Source organism: Mytilus trossulus, chromosome 9 (genome assembly GCF_036588685.1).
Source record: "Mytilus trossulus isolate FHL-02 chromosome 9, PNRI_Mtr1.1.1.hap1, whole genome shotgun sequence".
NCBI classification, from domain to species: Eukaryota; Metazoa; Mollusca; class Bivalvia; order Mytilida; family Mytilidae; genus Mytilus; species Mytilus trossulus.
The window spans coordinates 12,391,602-12,413,758 of NC_086381.1; the positions used below are offsets into that span (position 1 = coordinate 12,391,602).

The window sequence follows — 22,157 nt, forward strand, 5'->3', positions numbered from 1 at the left end:
ACTTGGCCTCTGGTGTTGTACACCATTGTAATGTTGTTGTTGTTCTATTAAAGCTACAATCATTATGTTTTTGTTCTATTTATAGCTACAATCATTATGTCTTTGTTCTATTTATAGCTACAAACCAGAATAATCAGCAGCAGATATCAAGTGAAAGTGACAAAGACAGTAAATATAAAGACTGGGTGTTTATAAACTATACGTACAAACGATTCGAAGGATTAACACAAAGAGGCAAACAACCGTTCCCAAAGCAATCATAAAACATACAGCAAATCTTAATAGTGTGCCATTTACTCCATAAACACAGCTGGCCTGCATTTTACATTGATGCTTTTAATAGTGATGGAAAAAAGAGAAGATTTGTTAGCTTTTGTGTTTGTTTTGATTTTTTTTTACAGAGGGAAATTTCTTCTAAAGGAATTAATCTGGGGGCAAATATTTTGAGCAGTTGGTTTATTAGTTGAAAATAATTTTTTACAGTATTACAAAATGAAAATATCGTCTACATTAATATTAAAGTAATTAGATTTGCCTACAAAAATATCTGTCTATATTTTATTTCCATATAAATCTATACATTAATCAATGTTAATCCTCATGCTACAAATTATATAAATAGCATTTAAAGGAATTTACGTAAATAACTGAATTATTGATACCTCTCTGTAAATTATCTAAAATAAACATTTTTGAGGAATGTAGGCAATAATTGAAAGAGCATTTACTCCAAATGTATTACTGCAGTTGACTTGCTTTAGAGGAAACAGAAAATTAAGCAAAAATTTACAAGTGTTATATGAGTTTCAGATGGGCATACCTAAATGATAACACTTTAACGCATATTAATTATATATTAACTGCTGACAATTGTCTGAAGAATTCCATTTGATTATTTCTCAGAGGTTTTTAATATCATTTACTGTTCATTTTAAATATGTACATTTATATAACCCATAGTGAAGGCGGTTTTATATAATGCTTTTTAAAATCCATATTTACTTACAATACATACAAATTGGGTGCTTTCTTTTCTTTTTTGGAAGCTTATATTTTTGTTGTAGTGGCAAAATTAGATTGTATTAATAAAAATTATGCAATATTTAAAAGAGAGAAGTCAAAAACAATTTTAAATTTAAAAATATTCAAATCAAATTTGTTTGTAGTTCAATTGCTAAGAAGAACTTTATTGGGCTGTTCCAGGAATAAACTATTCAAATTTTTTCTTAAAATTTCAAAATCAACTGGAAGCGTTTCGTTGGTTCATTTTAACAAAATACTCATCCATTGAATAAATAAATCATCCTTGTGTTATGCTTGGTTTCATTGCTGTCATGATTTCATTTAAAAATAGAATTTTGATGACTTGTTTTTTTTACAAGTTAGTGTTAACCAAATACTCATTCATTTGTATTTGGCAAGAATTTTTTAAAAGATAATGGAACAGTCTGAACGATGCACCTGTTTAGAAATACATGGTACTTGTGTTAAGATACATAAAACATAAACCCTTTTCTCAGATTAATTTTACAACTATATTAGTAAAGTAAAACAATTGATCTGTTTTTAAGGTTTATCTAAATAAAATGTCTTTTTTTTTGCAAGTACCTTGTATGTTTAAATAGAAAAACAAAAAAGCATTAATCAGATGAGTGGCAATTTTTTTAAAAAGAATTTACACTTTTTTTTAATTTATTATTTTAGCAGAGACACATAAAGCTTTTGAAGGTCTACAGCCAAAACATGTCATTTATTTATAGATTGTGTAAAGATAGTTATTTTGGTGTTACGTCATGATTTTATCATTGGCAATCTAGTTAGCTAGACTAGACAAACCCAAGTTTTTTGGTTGCTATAGAAATATTTTCTGTAAAAGTTGATTAGTTTTGAAAGTTAACGTTATCATCTACAAATATTAACATTAAATTATGAACTCTATGACTCTTATTGTATGGTGGCATTTCCACACAGCAGGGCTTTATAAATGACATCATCATAGGTGTGTGTACCTCATGTTGATTTCAGTGTTTCACATACAGACATTTTAACAACCATTTATAATAAACAACAATTGTATTTTTCTCATTTTGTTCAAAAAAAATTATTTTCATTTTGTTTTTTCAGTTCTAATATTTTAACAGCCATTATACCATTACCAAAAAAAGTACTGAGTTTAAACCAGTCATTTGAAATTGGATTCGAAAAAATAACTTCATGTATATAACATTGAAATCAGCCAAGACCAAATAAATATTCAGTTTTTCCAGTAATAGATGTATTTTATCTTAAACCAGGTAGTATTATAAATGTGATATCCAAAATGACATGTCTTTGTATTTCTAATAATGGCATGACATGTCTTGTATTTCTCATGATGGTGTGACATGTCTGTATTTCTCATGACAGTGTGACATATCTGTATTTCTCATGATGGTGTGACATGTCTGTATTTCTCATGATGGTGTGACATGTCTGTATTTCTCATGATGGTGTAACATGTCTGTATTTCTCATGATGATTGTACCACATTCCATTTTCACTGTGTTGTTTTATTTACCATTTCCATTTTTGAGGAAACATTTTTACGAAGTTGATCAGCTAGGTCAAACTTAACCTTAGGCACCATTCTGCTTCAAAATTTGTGTTGTATTGACATAAGCACGCAGAATGTAAGCTTTTTATTTTTGACCTCTAATATATTTTTGACCTCTAATATTTGTCCATGTAAGAAGAGAAAGCTTCAGTATACATTCAGTTGATCTTCCCTTTTCAAAAGAGATGATTGTAAATAGCTAATTGATATGCTACAATGCTTTCGGTATTTTACGATTGTTATTTACTATTGTACTATTAGAGGAAAAACTATGATATCTGGTAGACTACCAGCATGCATTGTTCAACCTTGTACCCATGTTAAGATGTAAAAATAACAGTGTGCCATTAACTAACAGTTTGTGATAAAAAATGTCTGTTTCTTTGTGGATAACTCTGGTTTCAACTAATAGACCGGACTCCCATCAAAATATACAAATGATTAATTAGAAATCAACCACAAACAATAATGTGATTGTAGGACTTATTTTTTTTATTTTGATTTAATCAACAAAAGTGCTTAAAACTGTGTCTAATGATTCATGGAAAGAGATCGAAATTTGGACAAAATTAATACAATTTAGCAAGTTCTATTTGCTGAAACTTCATACTGTATTTGGTCTTTTTAACTCTTTTGATTCAAGTGTCACTGAAGATTCCTTGCAAACAAATTCAATCCTGGTATTTATGATGAGTTTATTTCGTGATGACCTGTTGATATTGCAGAGAAACTTCTTACATGTGTTCGTTTGAAAATCCATAAAAAAATGCTGAGAAAATTGATTTTTCTTTCAAGCAATAAAATGTTGTCTTGTTTTAGATTGTTCCATCATATTCACAGTTTTTGTTTTCCATTTTATTTATTATTCATCTGTTTTTTATTTATTAGTTATTTTGTGTAGTTCACCCATGAATCATGAAAATAAAAATAGCAAAGACTGACTTAATTTAGTTACACAATTTTTTTTGTGTTTTTATTTAAACTTATTATATCATACACTTAGGGAATACTATTAAACTCATTTTGTTGTTGGTTTGATAAACTGACCTTTATTTACCCGACAGTATGTATCAGGTCGTTCCTTGATTTAAATATGTTTAATACTGTGGATTCATTCATTTTTGTGGGTTCCATTATTTTGTGATTTAATGAAAATTGTATTCTTTTCAATACTTGACTGATTTTAGTTTATTGGAAATTTATATTTTGTTGTACAAAAAATTGTTGTTCACTTTTACCTGCAAAATCCTTAAATTTCTAGTGGTTAAATTTAGTTGTTTTGTGTCTATATAAGATTTCATGGGGATTCAATTTCGTGGTTTCCAGTAAATGAAAGTGATATGATATGTAGGTTAGATTTTCGGGTGAATTTTAATTTAGTTTGCAATATTCTTTCCACGAAATAAAGGAAATTAAATCATCCACGAAAATTTCTGCTTTCACAGTAGTATCCCACAAAAAGTATCCACAGTACATGGACATGGGGAAATTATTTCTAAGTTTAATTGAAAGGGAGAGTAAATTTGAACTTGAAAATGTTCATGCACTGTAGCTATTCTTTTAAATGTTTTTTTAAGTGATGCCTTCCAATACACCAACAACAGACTGGGGTAGTTTTGCATGCCACTTTTCCATTATTTCACTAATATCCAGTTCCAGTTTATATTACAGTTTTTATTTATGATTTTATATTGTGTTTTTGAATTTGAGGTTCATATTAAATGAGAAATAGAAGTGTAATGATTATTCCACATTGTTGAATCATACCAAAGTGGATGTGGATCTAATTGATCTTTGTTATCATGTGTAACTTAACATTTCTATAATATTGTCTCACAGATAACCTATTAAAAATCAGGTTTGACGTTAATATAATATTATATTTGAGTATGCATGTTTCTTTGGCTAATATTTTTACTATTGCTTTAAAGTATCATTAAAGCTGAGCCCCTTACAGTATGAAACCATTCTTGACAGCCAATATTTATGTGTCAGATATTAGAAAAAAATAGTTTGACATACATAACCTTAGAGTCTCATTGATACTGTATTTTTGTAGATGATTTTAAAGTAATGATATTAGACTATGTATTGGATAAGGGCTGTCGGTTAGTTAAAACATTTACACTTATTTCAACTAGCAAAAGAAAAAGATGTGTAAATCTGAATTTTGATAAGATAATTTTCTATATTCTATTGTCAGTTCTTTAGAATTATTTTAATATATTGAATGACTTGTCTTACCAATGATAGACCATTACGATTTTATAGAAAGATATAGAGGCATCAGGTAATGATGAGTTATACATGATAATTATGTTTGACTGCTAGTGATTTTTGTTTATAATTCTGTGATATGTAGATATATGATTGTTTCTTTGTCCTCTGGGTGGATGTACACAAATAAACAAATAAATCACAAATCTTGTCATATTGTTCTTCATACTTATTATATTGCAATTTATATGTGTCAAGAGTATATATATACCCTATATGTCAAGAGTATATATATACCCTTGTGAATGAATAACGTATGGTAGAAGTTCTTGTCTTTTGTTTCAATAAAGAACAAACTGATAACGATATGCTATTTAAGTATAGTTTATGACTTATGGTTTTCTTGTAAGTCAAATCCACATCCATTGATAGTATTAAATTAAGTTTGGTAAATGAATTATGGTATGCATATAAAAAGTGAAATGACAAAAATACTGAACTACAGGAAATTCAAAATGGAAACTCCTTTACAAAATTACAAAATGGCAAAATCAAAAGCTCAAACACATCTAATGAATGGAAAACAACTGTCATATTCCTGACTGTGAAGGAACAGACATTTCCTTGTAGAAAATGGTGGATTAAACCTGGCTTTAAAGTTGACTAAACCTCTCACTTGAATGACAGTCACATAGAATATCACCATATCTATAACTATGTGGGAGGAAAATAAACAGACATACTAGTTATAGGTAAATAAATTCCAAAATAAGTTGGCATATCAATTTGATTTGGTGTACAACTGTATTTTAATTTGATTTCCCTGAACAATATTTATTTTCATCTGTTTCACCCCTCTTTGTAATATCTTTTTAAGTTTACTGCTATTTATAGCACTTAGTTTAATACTACACTATTTCTTTTCTGGTTTGATTAATGTATTCTATTACTTAGTAGTATCTAAAAGTGCCACCCTACAAACACACACTAGTTGCTCTATTGCAAGAAAGATTTAATAAAGCAATAGTATATAGATTATTGAAGACAGTAACTTGTGCAATACACAGAACAAAATTAAACATCTATTTTTCATTTCAAATTGTATTTATTACCTTTAGTAGTTGTTCATTTATCATATGGCACAAAAATCAGTCCAAAAATCAATTAGTGTTGGCCCCAGCTGACTTTGAAAATGTAGATATCATTGAAAAAGCTCGAAAATATCTCCCTTTGATGCAAAAATGCCATTTTTAGCATTAAAATTGAAATATCTTTTTTAACACATCGGTGACCTATATATTTTTTATTGTTGTTTTCGAATAAGCTGTACATAAACTAAATAATTGTAAAATTTAAGCGATTTCTGTAATTTAGTACTTTTTTTTTATTTCGATATTACCGCTATTTCTCCTTTTAGTTCAACAGGAAAAAAAGGACATTAACAAAAATGTATGCTTCTTTCGAAGGCAGATTGTGAGCTTAAATGAACGGTGACACCATTTTTTTTATTTCATTTTTATATTAAGTATAAGACAAAGTGCATTTATAGAAAAATGTATTGAAATCCTGTATAAAATTTTAAAAAATCGATTCAGACCCGTGAGCCCCCTTAACAACAATATCAGAATGATTTTTTCTTTCTGAAATCCTCGATCCAACATTAAGTTCACCGTTTCGCAGACAAAAAGAAGAGTACTGGATCAGAGAATTAGTTACCGCAACACCTTATGGATGTACCGATAAAATAGACACTGTAGGTAACTTGAGTAGCCCTATCTGTAGTTGTGAATGTGACGGATTTATTCAATAGGAGTCTTCGTCGGCCGAGGAACCATTGACATATATATATATGCATATGCATAATGTTTCTATAGATGGCCATACCGAACATATCAATAAACCTCTCGGAATTCATCACATTCGCTCTAATATGTACTCACTTCCGCTTTCTAGACTGAACTCTCTATTAAAAGCGTGTGAAGAATGCCACACTACAGATAGTCCATCTACGAAGTATAAAATAGTTGCCATGGTGATGGATATTGCTTACCATAGATTATTCAGACCCGCTTTTGAACATTCAGAGGAACTGCAAAAACGTTCATTCTTCAATTTGAAGTTCACAAACAAGGGTTTTGAAGCTATAAATATAAGTAATATTCTTCACCATAAATGAGTAAAAAACAACATTCCTTCTTACTTTAAGGATCAATCTTCTCCTATAGTATCGTATTCCTACACCAACCCTGTTGCATATAAACAATTTAATCACAAAAAAAGTGTTGCAGAATCTAAATATTGATGATCTCAAAGCTAAACTACCTGATTGTGCCTGTTCACATTCCCATTTCGTGTATAATCCTGCTGGCCATGTTATTTCTGGAGACATAAACATAGTCAACAACTACATGTTGAGACAACTTTTGTCCAAGGGTCCGAAATGCAGATAGCCACAGCCAATCAATTGGAAGCGGAACTTCAAACTACTAATGGATTCTGTTGAGGGTTATGCAAAAGACTGAGCAAAAAGAGAAAAGGTTGAGGTTGACACTCTTTCGGAGTGGATAAAATCAGTGAGGTCATTGATTCAGATAAGAGTAAGTAAGCTTAAAAGATCATTGAGCACCATAGCTCCTTCAATCTTTAAAGACCCTCAGGTCATAGATGAGTTGTCTTGCCTCCATTACAAATATGTTGTCGTTCCAGCTGACAAAGCTTCAAACAATATTGATTTGTTTGCAAGAAACACTACATTGACTGCCTGATTAAGGAACTGGGGATAAATAACACACTTGAAAATCCTACATATACACTAAGTACGCTTACGAAGCAAGAGATCTTGGAATACCACAAATTGGTTCTAATCTCCTTTGGTGTTAATCCAAAGGCTGAAGACCAGGATCTTCCATCCTTATATTAGATTCCTAATAAGCAAAGGTATTTTGCAGGTTTTTCCAATTGTTCAACTAAACCCCTTTTCAAAGTTCTTACTGCCATACTCACTGCAGTCAAAGAAGGACATCAGAAATATTCCGAAATGGCATGTTCAAGAAGTGGTGTTAATCAGATGGGGATACTGAAAAATTCAGAAGAGTTATTTGTGAATTTACAATCTCAATCATTAAAACAGTGTACCGACATTAAGACCTTTGATTTTCAACTCTTTATACTACTATTCCACATACTAAACTTAAAGCTCGACTGAAAGAACTCGTCAGTTTATGTTTCTTTAACAAAAAGGACAGTAGACGTTTTAAATATCTAGTTTGGGCTGGAATTCAGCTTACTTTGTGAAAAATCATACAGAGTCAATGAGAAAATATACCGACGAGGATATCACTGCCATGTTGGACTTTTTAATTGACAACATATTTGTTGAATTTGGAGGTTTGGTCTTCCATCAGACTATTGGAATCCCAATGGGTACCAATTGCGCTCCTCTACTTGCCGATTTGTTTGAATATTCATACGGAGCAGAATTTATCCAAGGTCTTGTACAGAAAGGAGAGAAAAAAATTAGCCTAGTCTTTTTATTTCACCTAAGTCCTTTCGGTATATTGATGATGTACTGTCTCTTAAGAACAATAGAATCAGTGATTTAGATTTAATATATCCAAGTGAACATGAAATTAAAGATACTACCGACTTAGATAAATCTGCTTCATATCTAGACCATTTTTGAAATGACTACTGATACCAAAACTTATGACAAACACGATGATCTTAATTTTCCTTAAAGTCAACTTTCCATTTCTGTGTAGCAACATATCAGCGGCACCAGCATATGGAGTACATGTGTATCAATTGATACGTTACTGTCCTCGTTACTCTAGAACTAGCTCAAAGAACGTTGATTTTGTTGAACTAGGAATACTGCTTTCTAAAAAGTTGCTAAGACAAGGCTATTAATCATTCAGATTAAGGTCATCATAAGAAATTTTACGGTCGCCATTGCATGAGCTGATTGGCCATTATGACAAAAGTGTGACAGAAATCATATATGATATTCTTCCTCAGTCATAATAACCTTCCATCATTACCGAACTTAAAAAAGAAATTACACGACGGGTGCCGTATACGGTAAAGGAAATGCTTACCCTTCCGGAGCAACTGATTTCACTCCCGGTTTTTAGTGGAGTTCGTGTTGTTTCTTAATTATTATTTATAACTGATGTAAATGTCCTTTGGTTTTATGAGTCTTTGTTTACTCCTTGGTTTTGATTGTATTGACCTTGTATGAAATCTTTTAGAAGAAAGTAGGGAATTTAGGAAGGAAAGTTCACAATATTTGTCTGGGGACCCTATCCGAATTTTTCCAGGAGAAATCTCATTCTGAGCAGTGAATATATATCCAATTGAGTGTCAATCCCCCATAAGGGTTAGAAAAATATTCTTCAGTGACGAATCGTCCAGATAAGGATGATGCAAATCCAGTGGATGTGTCAATACGAAACTAATACCTGGAAAATCTGGTAAATACCTGCAGATAGGTAAAAAAATAATAGAACGAATACACTTCATCTTACCATACTTACCGAATGAACTTGTGGAATTTGACCTAGATATGGATATGTATACACACATTTGTCAAGTCCGGTGACATATAAGATTGAGAATGGAAATGGTGAATGTGTCAAAGAGACATCAACCCGACCATAGAACAGACAACAATAGAAGGTCACCAACAGGTCTTCAATGTAGTGAGAAATTCCCGCATCCGGAGGCGTCCTTAAGCTGGCCCCTAAATACATATATATATATATATATATATAAGTATACTAGTTCAGTGATCATCCCTTTTCTACCGTGACATACCCAAATGAAATGGACCACTGATATATATATATATATGTCTGTCTCCAACTTGAAATGAGATGCCTATTCATGTAGGAAAGATGTATTAGAGGTCTCATATAGTCACTTTTCCTGTAGATAAAAAAAAATTGCTTGAGTATAAATCAAGTTAAGTTTAGTTTAAACATATTCGTTTATAGTGGATTGGGAAACAAGTTTTGCAACTTATATTAATCCCTTTCCATTTTGCGGATGCGAGTTCTGCCTTGTAGCGGCATTATCCTACTCTTTTTCGAAATCTACAAGGGTGTCTTTAACGTGCAAGGGATACGACTCTCTTTTAACACGAGTCAGCCATCTATCGCCCCCTTCCGACGGACTATCATCGTTTCCTCAAGACCATACTCGCAAATGGTGTCGAGGGAGAGCCGAAAATTGAGTTCCTTAAATTTTCATCCCAAACGGGAATCGAACCAGGAACCTTTGTGTTAGTAGTCCGATGCACTAACTAATAAATCAAGTTCTCACTACTTTATAACTCCTATACCAGCTTTCCAAAGGAGCTTATGAACCTCTTCTCTCAGGAAGATATTTTGGTCTTGCTCCCTTTTCACTGACATGTTGAGAGGAACTGAAGACGGTTGAATGTAAAACTGAAGTTTTCCCTAGAAATGCAAAAAGAATAGTGAAAACCGAAGGCTTTAGCCAAGTAAAAACCATTTCCTCATCATGTTGTGAACACAAAAAAGTGGAATATGCCTTATCCAATCCATCTTACCCTCTCCGTAAAGACTTGCCAATATTAAAATCCATGGACATAATCTCAGATGGAAAATCAGTTTGACCAACTCCTTTGTATTTGTTACTTGTGCCCTGATGTCACAACACTAAGAAATTATATCATCTACAAAATAAAGGGTACGACCAGATTCCGGAAAGCATTTATACTTTTGGGTTTCTCCTTTACCAAAAGTTAGCAGGGACAAGTATTACACGACGGTTCAAAGAGAAGAATGGAAGTTGTGGGAATCCATACACGAGATTAACTTGTACTCTAGATGCAAAAAATAGATAAACTATCCATCTGGTCAATTTCTTTTCGATTGTCATCTTCCCTGGTGATGATGCTAACAATAGGTTAACATATCTTCTTTCCAATATGAACAAGACTATCACTGAATTCTAGGTATTGTGTTTAAACATTTGCCTTAAATTTGGTAGTACAATGAGTGAACGCCTTTACATACTAGTGTTCTTTAAAAAAAAAAGCGAGACATAGCGATCGTATATTCCGTCGTCGTCGTCGTCGTCTACGTTGTGGTCGTCAAATATTCACTCTGTGGGCAATGTTTTTGAAATTTTAATAACTTTCTTAAATTATCCTGGCTTTCTACCAAACATGGACAGAAGCTTTTTTATGATCATAAGATAGTATCTAGAAGTAAGTTTTGTGAAACAAAAATCATGTTTATTTGCATTTTACTTATAAATGGACTTTTCTGCGAGTAAAAACATTACATTTACTCTGTGGTTAAAGTGTATGAAATTTTAATAATTTTAGTTTAATCATATCTATTTATAATGGATTGGAAAACAAGTTGGCGCAACTTTTATTAATCCATTCCCACTTTGCTGCCTTGGAGCGGCATGAGCCTACTCTTTTTCGAAATCTACTATGGTGTATTTTACGTGCAAGAGATATGGCTCTCACTTTACACGGGTCAGCCATTTATCGTCCCCTTCCGACGGACTATCATCGTTTCTCAAGACCATACTCACAAATGGTTTCGAGGGAGAACCGAAAATTTTGTAGCTTCATACAGAAGACAAGGCACTGGGTTCCGCGGAACCCTCACAATTTTTTTCTTGAACTGATCGAAACGAAATTTCAACAGACCTTCTATATTTCAATTGGAACTAAAAATGCACTTTTACAGGTCGACTTTATTATAAACTCTAATTGAAGAAGAGAACAGATTCTTCTCAAATACAAGAAAAAAATCTTCTTTAGACTTTCTTGTACTTTACTTTTAAATGTATTGATGATGTCCTGTCAATCAAAACACTATTTTCCAGCGCTGGCCTCCACTGCATATATCCTTGTTAACCAAAAACGAAAATTACGGATACTAACAAAACTTGCTTTATTCCTTAATCTTGATCCAGATATTTACATTTATGGCCATCTTTAAAAAATCAAAAGAACCTAGGACAAACGTAATGATTTCAACTTTCCAGATTGTCAACGTCTTACTTCTTTATAGGTGCAACATACCCTCTGTGTGTTGTACGGTCGATCATCGTCCCGCTTTGATAGTTGACCGATACGATGTGTATGTATCTCCCCTCTTAATCGACATGTTTTCGTGGTACTTTATCTTTAAATCAATTTACAAAGGGTTCCATTTCAACATAATGCGGTCACTCTCCTTTTTAAATATATACAATTTTTCTATCTTACGCCTTTCGTATATACTGTCTATTTATATAACTGTACAGGTACACGCCGAGCTCCGTAGCGATTTTGTAGAGGTCAGTGAAATGTATTTTCTGCATTGTAAGTATATTGTTTTTTGGTCGACGGGGTCTGTACTTTTTGGAATATTTTCGATAATGTTCAATGCAAATCACGAGAAAGTGATATGATACAGCCTAGGGATAAAACATTTGGACTTAATGGTGTCTCTCAGTTCATATTTTACAAACAAATGTTAAAATGGTCTTAACTTTAAAAAGGTAGGCAAATTAGCAATTCTCACATAAGACTCATTTTAATTCAGCAAAAAAAAATAACTGTTTATTTAAATTAATGCAATTCAGATTGTCGTTTGTTTTTCTTATTTTAACGTTCTGCATGCATGTAGGAATCAATATTGTTCTAGAGCGCATTAAACCTATTTGTAGCCGATATGTTCTAACATCTACAAATTAATGAATCTTATTCAAGATAGTTATATTGACGGTGTCGTATTTTTTCAACAAACGACATCTCATGCATGTTAAGATATTCACAGTCTTTTTGAGTAACTGTAAATGACGTAGACCACTTCGAGGTTTCGACATAATAACCTTTGCTGTGATGTGCCTTAAAAATGCAATAATCCTCTACTTCTTCACGTAATCGACCAAAATATAACAATTCAAATTGAAAGTCTAAACCCTCCTTTTGAATCTGTGACCACAGGCGTCTGTAAAAGAAATTGTACAAGTCGTAGTCTAACTTTGCAAATCTTTCGTATAAATACCTATTGGTATTGTCAACAAATTGATATGACTTTCGTGCTGTATTTTTCCTTAAATACAAGACATCCTTTATAGTCCAGCCTAATAAACGTCTCATCATAACTACAGACTCAGTGAAATATTCCATTATAATCACAAACTGGAATTCCTTATCAAGTTTCCTCAAGTACTCCATGCTTTCTTCTGCTGAATATTGACGAAATAGATTAGAAGGAAAACCAAATTCAACAGCCATTCTGTTGTTTGTCATTGACCACCAATATGGTAAACCATGTTCATAATGAGTAGGATATTGGAGATACTTTAAAACTTTGTTTTCAGCTATAATGTTTTTCAATATATGAGTAGGCCTAAAATAATTTAAAGTTGACAAGAACTGATCAAATGGTTCGCGAACAATACCTATATACGCTGTGTCATTTGGCATATACTTATTAAACGCTTCATTATTATACAAAACATGGCAGCATAAAATATCAAATGTTCTATTTGTCGGAGGAGGAAGAATGTTATCGTTATTCAAAGATGACTGTAAACTGATAACGTTGTCATATTGATGGTCTCGAACTCTCGACATTACAAACGTTAGGTTGCGAGATTCACCGTAGCGTAGAAAAATGTTCTGTGCGGTTGAACTTCCTGCTTTGTGAACTTTCACAAACGCCACTCTTTTGAAAAATGTTTTGCTCAATTCAATATTTTGTGTATCATTCGTCGAGATCGAACTAGGTTTTGGAAGTGTTGAATGCCCATTAGACTCTTCGGTATGTTTTGTTAAAGTGATATTTTGATTTTGTGTCGTGTTTAGCGAAGATTTATCAACATTTTTAAAAGGTTCGACCTCAAAGATTTGATTAAGCTCTTTATCTTGTTCATCGTTGTCTCCCACATATGAATTCACATAACGAAGGTAGTTTGTATCCTGCAGAAGTACATAGAGTGCCACCAAAAGTACAGAAAATGTGATAACCTTGAATCTGAAATAAACAAAATATATATTGCATAGGTGTTCTGAATATCTAACTGCAGTTGTATGTAAATTATTAATCTCACACTAGACAACGGTAAATGAATTTAAGTCTGAAAAATACAAATTCGACCTCAACGTGATTTAAATAAAGGCAACAGTAGTATACCGCTGTTCAAAACTCATAAATTCATGGACAAAAAACAAAATCGGGGTAACAAACTAAAACCGAGGAAACGCATTAAATATAAGAGGAGAGCAACGACACAACACTGAAATGTAACACACACAGAAACGGACCAAGCATCAGACAAAATACCATGAGAACAACAAATATAACATCAAAACCAAATACACGAATTTGGGATAGACAAGTACCGTGACACGTCTTATCGCAATGTGAATTTACAATCAAAAATAAGAGAAAACAAACGACGCAACGTCAAAATGTAACACACACAGAAACGAACAATAATATAACAATGGCCATCTTCCTGACTTGTTACAGGACATTTTTTAAAGGGAAAAAATGGTGGGTTGAACCTGGTTTTGTGACATACCAAACCTCGCACTTTAATGGCAATGTTTAATATAACATTGAAATGACAACATAATATTACAGGACTACAATACAAATAAATAGGAGAACATATTAGACAAAGAAACACATGATTAATAGATAACAAAAAGCATCAGGTTTAAAATTCAATACGCCAAAAACGCGCCTCGTCCACACAAGACTCACCAGTGAAGCCCAAATATATAAGATCAAAAGTGAAAAAAGTACAAAGTTGTACAGCACTGAAGATCAAAATTTGAAAAAGGTTGTGTCAAATACGGCTATGTTTTCATGCTTGGGATAAGAACATCTTATCATTTAGAACAATCAATGCTATTGTAAACAGTAAATTTTATCAAATGAATATAAAAGAGATATACATAATGAAACTGAAGTATTGAATAATTACAGAAAACTAAACCCGAATACATAATGCTAAGACCAACACAGAATAGACACTCCCGACTCAGTCCAGGCCTCAACGCAATAAATCATTAAAATGACGTCACATACGATGGCGAAAAGGCACAAAAATTACCTCACATTTGAATTTATGAAATTTCTGAAACAGCTAAAAAATGACGTCACATATGAAAAACTATAATTCAAAAGTAAGATAGAATTAGGATTGATTTATAGAGAATAGTACATGGCAAAATCCGTATCATATGTCGTATCATCCCGAGACATCAATATCAGCACAAGGGCCTTTAGGCCCGAAGGATGATATTGGTCGAGGGTGATACGGCATATGATACGGATTTTGCCATGTATTATACGCTTTATCATATATTTCAACAGAAGAGTATTATATTATATGAACTGTTTTCTGATCCATAGCACTGGGGTACCTTCAATTCTATTTTTGTCTTGTTTCAAAGGCCTTTTAAAGAACTGATCAATTACTTATCCGAAGCACCTTACAATTTGCGTGCTGTTGTTTTTAAAAAATATTTTGTTTATTATTGTATTTATTTGTGTGTTTTGTACTTTTCATAGTTGCATTTAGTATGCAAAAAATATGAAAACTTGACATTCGTGACGTCACATACAATATAGAAAACGTGACGTTCGTGACGTCATTCAAACAATTTACCTATTTTGAGGAAAATTTTTCTTGAGCAAAAATAAAAATAAAACTGATTATATTAAAAAAAAAAACCAGGGGTGTGATAAAGGGTAGGGGTGCGATAAAGGGTATGCGATAAAGGGTGCGCATCAAATATGCGCGATGTGGATTAAACAGCAGGCTATTTATCACATATGCAAAACTACTGTATTTACTACTAAACATATGATAAAAGATTATATTAGAACTAAATACTGTTATTGTATAGCAATATAATATTTCCCACAGAAAGTAACCAAAAGTCAGCGTGCAATAAATTCTAATATTGCACTAGTGCAATAAATCTTCAATATTCATGACGTCATCAACGACAAAATCTTAGTTTAAACCAATTTTTAGTTTCAAATTTTATATTGCTATACAATAAAACGGTTATTGCATGCATATTGCAATACTTATTAATAGCAATTAACTATAATATATATATATGTCCAGTATGTTATGAATCCAACTTCAAACGTAAATTATCGTACAGATTACGTTGAACAAAATTAAATTTAATAAATGAAGGCGGTGATTAATTTTTCCTTCCATAACACATAAATATAATAAAAAAAGACGTCAACACATGGGACAAAATCCGATGAGAATTACAAATATAACATTAAACATTTAAACAATATACATGAATTTGGGATAGACAAGTACCGTGACACGTCTTATAGTAATGCGAATTCACAATCAACAAAACAGTCACAATCGGGAATAAGTCACGTTTGGTAATTGAAAGATTATACGACATAATGACAAACCACAATCTACCATGTGGTAAAAATGTCCTTAGCTAGTTTGGTTAAAGACACATCGTATGGATCCACCAATTCGTGATTATGTCCATAAAATTTACGGAGTGTCTATTTCAATCTGTCCTCTTGATAACTTTGTTGGAGCAGTTTCTGCGTAAGGAGCACACTCCTGTATATGAAGTTCGTATAGTGTGAACAAGCACGTGAATTTCGTATCAATTGTGATATGTAAACACCAAACGAAGGGGCAGAGGGTATGTTACTGCTTAGAAATTGGAAATTGATAATTGGGAAGTTGAAATCGTCCCGTTTATCATAGATTTTCGTGTGAAGTCGTCCATCTACGTCAATATTGAGGAAAAGATCAAGGTATGAAGCAGTCCTTCTAATATCAGTAGTATCCTTAATTTCAAGTTCACTGGGATATATGAGATGTAAGTATTGGCTAAAGTATGGGTTATTCAACGATAGAACATCATCAATATATCGGAAAGTAAAATTAAAGAATTTCGCAAGGTGCTTTTTCTTTTTGTCTTTTAGAAGGTTCTGAATAAATTCTGCTTCATACGAGTACAAAAACAAATCAGCCAGCAGGGGTGCACAATTAGTACCCATTGGAATACCGACTCTCTGTTGAAATATAAATCCCCCAAACTCAACAAATATATTGTCAAACAAAAAGTCCAATTTTTTGATAATATCATACATTGTATCGTAACGTGGGTCTGACGCATTAAATTATAAGCCTGGTATCTTTGATAACTATTGAATAACTACTTTAATAGACTTTATTGGTATGCCTTATCACTCAACGTGACTCTTCTATATATTTTTGAACACGATTTACACGGCGGGAATCAAAACGGCTGACCCTTTAAGAACATTTTATATTAAATTTTGTGTCTTTTTGAACAAACCTAAATCAACTCTTACATTATTCAGCTTCCATCGGAATCTTATGATGATAAAACAATACTTACTCAAATGAAAAACTAATTCCATTGACTGACTACAAATACTAACAGTTATAAGCTTGATACTTTTGATAACTCACTACAGTAGCTTTTTAAAATTGCCATTGAAAACTCTTAAAAACATGACTTACATCTGTTTTTTACACATTGCTGGAATTAATAACCAAGGTTTTAATGTTGTGTCGTATTCCAGTTTTCAGTACTTTTCAGTAGCTCACCTCATTTATAACATTAAAAAAAATATTTTATCCTTGTGCACTGATACATTTATTGAGACAAACATGCATGACCTAATTGATTAATTAATTTTAATATGTCTTGCAAGATGTTACTTTCATCCTTTTAATACATCTTAGTTAAAGATTAGACTATCAATTAACCCAAGTCAATACCTTAACCATGAAATTATAAAAGCCGTTTGTATCAAACTACTGAATCAACCTTGGAAAAAGTTGACAAAAATAATGTCCACGTTTTATAAAATAAACAACTGTTTATATGAAGGTAGTCGTGTGACTTTAAAAGTAGTGTTGTAATGGTAAACCTGCATGCAAAAAGTCGCACTTGTATCCAAGAAATGTAAAAACTAGCCAAAAGGAGAAGACAACCAGGACTCCCTTACCACAATGAATTCATATTCAGTTTTGTCTTTTGTATAAATGCCCATAAATGGTCATCAATGCTTTTCAACTTTGTACTTGTTTGGGTTTCTTCCTATTTTGATTTGAGCGTCACTGATGAGAGTTATGTCGTCAAAAGCGCGTCTGGCGTATTAAATTATATACCTGGTACCTTTGATAACTATTGTATATATATAATTGTAAATCAGAAAAATACATGTATACTGTAGTTGTAGTTCTAACTTTTATTTTATTTTCGTGAGGGTAAAGATGATTAATCACCCAGTTTTTTTATTAGATTTTAGTTTGGGGCAACTAAACTTATGCGATGTATTTGGTTTACAGTTTGATTAAAAAGAAATACCGACAAATCTAGATGATACAATTAATTATCTAATTAATAACACAATTATATTACAATATTATTGTATTTTTTATTGTTATCAAATACATCACATATCGTTATACAAACCTAATCTTGAACTGTATCTTATTTTTTTGGAAATTTTTGGAAATTTATCTGCGACGTCACTTTTGTGCGTCTATCTAGTGACAAACAATCCGTTGTTCGGCTATGCTGTTTTTATGTGCTGACCTAGGTTGTTTTACGTGTTCTTTATTCTGTGGATAGTTATCACTTCGGTGTGACGTGTATTTCAATTATATAGTAATTTTTGGTTATCAATGCTCGTCATCTTTGTTTGGCTTTTTTTACTATTTTGACCTGAGCGTCACTGATGAGTCGTATGTAGACACAAAACATGCTCATCAATGCTTTTCAACTTTGTACTTGTTTGGGTTTCTTCCTATTTTGATTTGAGCGTCACTGATGAGGGTTATGTCGTCAAAACGCGTGTCTGGCGTATTAAATTATAAGCCTGATACTTTGGCGTTATTCTATTTATTTGTATTGTAGCACTGTCATGTAACATTGTCATTTTAGTGTTATATTTAACATTGTAATAAAATCGGGAGGTTTGGCTAGCCACAATACCAGGACCAACCCACCATCTTTTCTTAAAATGTCATGTACCAAGTCAGGAAAATGGCCATTGTTATCTCATAGTTCGTTTCTGTGTGTTTTGCATTGTCGTTTGGTTTTTTGTTGCTCTTTAGTGTTTCTGTTGTTTCGTTTTATTCCTCTTATATTGAAGGTATTTCCCTCAATTTTAGTTTGTAACCTGGATTTGTTTATTCTCAATCGATTTATAAATTTCGAACAGCGGTATACTACTATTACCTTTATTTATATAGCACGTAGGTATAGTAAAAAGCAAGATAATATTCCAGGTTTATTGAACGGAGCAATTCAATGTTGCTTCAAACATACGAAAACACGGAAACACGGCGTGTCTTTTTCTTTTTCTTCTTTTTAATGGCAAGCAGTTTGGAACTCTTTTTATGTTGATATACAGTTGAATTGAAACCATAACTGTGCACTTATTCCTCCATGCTGAGGTAAAATGTCAAGCCGCCATGTCCGCCTGTGTTCAAATATTCATTTCCAAATTGACTTCAAATCTGCCCCTCTTCGCCACCCCTCGGCATCAGTTCTTCGCCTGGTGTGATAAAGATTACGTAATATCATTACAAAGTTGGTTCTTGAAAAGAGAAGTTTTATTATCCAAAATTACAAGATTAGCGAGTAATTTTTCTTTTGGATTTCACAAACCATTTTATAGTTGTTTACAAGAGAAAAAGAGAGGGAAACGTTCACTACATATATCCCTCAAAGCAATTACTGATAATACTTCTTTCCGGATATTCTGTTTCAGTAACTGGATACCTTGTTAATGATTAAAAATATATATATAGGGCCAGAAAATTTATCTTTTATGCGTGATAATATCAGATTATTGCATAGCATGGCTCGAGGGCTGATATTGACCGAGGGATGATATTACCTGCGATGTGAAAAATGACATGCTATGACCTTTTTATCATATGCTTCATTTCCTATCGTTAATTATCCATTTTAAGATGATGATGTTCCCTTGTCACCATCTTATGGCGTTTATATATCTCAACTTGTACGATTCGCTCGTGTATGTAACAACGTATTAGCTTTTAGCAAGAAAAATTTATGAATTACTGAAAAAAAATATTACACCAGGATTTCGAAATCACAAACTAGTCAAAACATTTACTAAATTTTATCATCGGTATAAGGAAATCATTCGTAAATATAACTCAACATGCAGACATCTTTTACGTTCAGGTATTTCACATCTAATTTTTTATGGTAATATAAAGCACAAACATGTAAGTATTCACCTCAAAAGCTAACACAACCTTTGAACAGACTTATTAAGAAGAGAAATAGTTACGCTTATATTGTCAGGTAACTAAAGATTGCATATTTTGGCTTTAATATTTATTTACTTGTAGGGTCTTTGCATCGGAATTAAGCACATTTATTCTAAAACCAGTTGTTGGAATGACACTGTTTATGTTCTCATATTTTTCATAATGGTATAATACTCAACTCCTAACAGGAGGGATTATGCCTGGTATTCTTATGATGAAGACATTATCTTTCAATAAGTTTAATTGAAGTCTGGAGCTGGCATGTCAGTAACTGCTAGTAGTCTATTGTTATTTTTGTATTATTGTCATTTTGTTTATATTCTTTTGTTTCATATTCTTTTGTTTCATATTCTTTTGTTTCATATTCTTTTGTTTCATATTCTTTTGTTTCATATTCTTTTGTTTCATATTCTAATATCGGACTCGGACTTCTCTTAAACTGAGTTTTACTGTGCATTGTTGTGCTTTTGTTTTTCTACATTGGCTAGAGGTATAAGGGGGGGGGGGTTTAGATCTTTAAAAACATGTTTAACCCCGCCGCAATTTTGCGCCTTTCCCAAGTGAGGAGCTTCTGGTCTTTCTAAGTCTTGTATGATTTTTAATTCTAGTTTCATGTGTATGATTCGGAGTATGACGTCCATTATCACTGAACATATTTTCAAAATACATATTTTTTGAGGGGGTCAACTAAAGGACGCTTCCGGGTGCGGGAGTTCCTCGTCACATTGAAATTTTTAATGCCACTACATGTATGAAACCAGAGAATTCTGAATACCTAGCAAAAATTAAAAAAACAAGAGAAGCGAACGTAATTTACTACTTCCGGATTCTCGATTCCACGCAGTCTCATAAGCTTTGGAATTATTGTTCTACTATTTTGTTATCTATGCAATAAGGACACAAATTCCTACTTTCAGGTAATGCTGCACAAACAAATATAGATAACTTACACACATCTCTAGAGCTTTAGGCATAAACAAAGAGCGTACAATATTTATAACATTGCAAAGACTAATAAAACAATAAAGAAATATTAGAATTACTATCCGATTCAAAATGAAAAAAATCCTGTTATAAATATTTTTTTTATAAATTACATATATATGACACATTCTTATCATTTTCTGTGCTTTATTTTGTAATTTATTCATTTGATTGTATAGCTCAAATTTTGGGCACCATGATTGGTTAATAAAAATTATCTTATCTTATCTTATCTTTGTAAGAATTTTTACGTTGCATAATTCTTTAATGTTTGTTTTTCATTGATATTATGAAATTGGTATCATTATATCGAATCTTTCATTGACTTTTCTAAACATTTACTAGTAATCATTTACATATTGTACATTATAAATCACTCAAGTTTTCACCATAATACAGAAAATTACCTATGCTGGACATATTAAAGATTTTCAAATGTTTCATTTGCATAGTTTCGACCTACACCATGTACAATAACCAATTTAATAAAATAACGATTTCTTTAAAATTAAATTACCTTTCTTGGTATTCTAAACTATTGGAAGATTTATATAGACAGAAGTAGTATACCTAAAACGACAAAGTTATTTTTCACTAACCTGTATATATCCCGAAAACCGTTTTTTCTTTCTTTCAAAAGTGATTATTTTCTTAGGGTTAAATATTTCACGGTGGTGTATTGCCATGTTTTTTTTAATATAGGAAGATGTGGTGTGAGTGCCAATGAGACAACTTTCCATCCAAATAACAATTTAAAAAGTAAACCATTATAAGTTAAAGAACGGCCTTCAACACGGAGCCTTGGCTCACACCGAACAACAAGCTATAAAGGGCCCCAAAATTACTAGTGTAAAACCATTCAAATGGGAAAAACAACGGTCTAATCTATATAAACATAATGTTTTTTTTACTTGTTTGTTTGCTTTTTGCCATTGAATGTTTGTCCCTAATATTTTATTAACAATGTATTTACATTCATGTAGCGCAGATCAAATGTATTCGTTAATAGTGTGTTAATTTACGT

At 32.1% G+C, this 22,157-nt stretch overlaps 2 protein-coding genes across 4 annotated transcripts in view; one reads left to right on the top strand and one right to left on the bottom strand.

Annotated features, from left to right (window-relative positions):
* Window positions 1-5,020, top strand: part of LOC134685128 (serine/threonine-protein kinase 38-like) — a 63,292-nt gene extending 58,272 nt beyond the window's left edge. For all 3 annotated transcript variants that reach the window (XM_063544595.1, XM_063544594.1, XM_063544593.1), the window contains exon 13: window positions 118-5,020. In XM_063544595.1, the coding sequence (XP_063400665.1) occupies window positions 118-263 (146 nt within the window). In that variant the 3' untranslated portion in view covers window positions 264-5,020. The remainder of the gene's footprint in view (window positions 1-117) is intronic.
* A 7,291-nt stretch (window positions 5,021-12,311) lies between these two features.
* LOC134683594 (galactose-3-O-sulfotransferase 2-like) lies at window positions 12,312-17,452 on the bottom strand. The gene is made up of 2 exons (XM_063542902.1): window positions 17,354-17,452; window positions 12,312-13,824 (listed from the first exon to the last, which is right to left on the bottom strand). The coding sequence occupies exons 1-2, from the start codon at window positions 17,368-17,370 to the stop codon at window positions 12,543-12,545; spliced, it is 1,299 nt and encodes a 432-aa protein (XP_063398972.1). The 5' UTR covers window positions 17,371-17,452; the 3' UTR covers window positions 12,312-12,542.
* Between the last annotated feature and the right edge of the window lie 4,705 nt (window positions 17,453-22,157).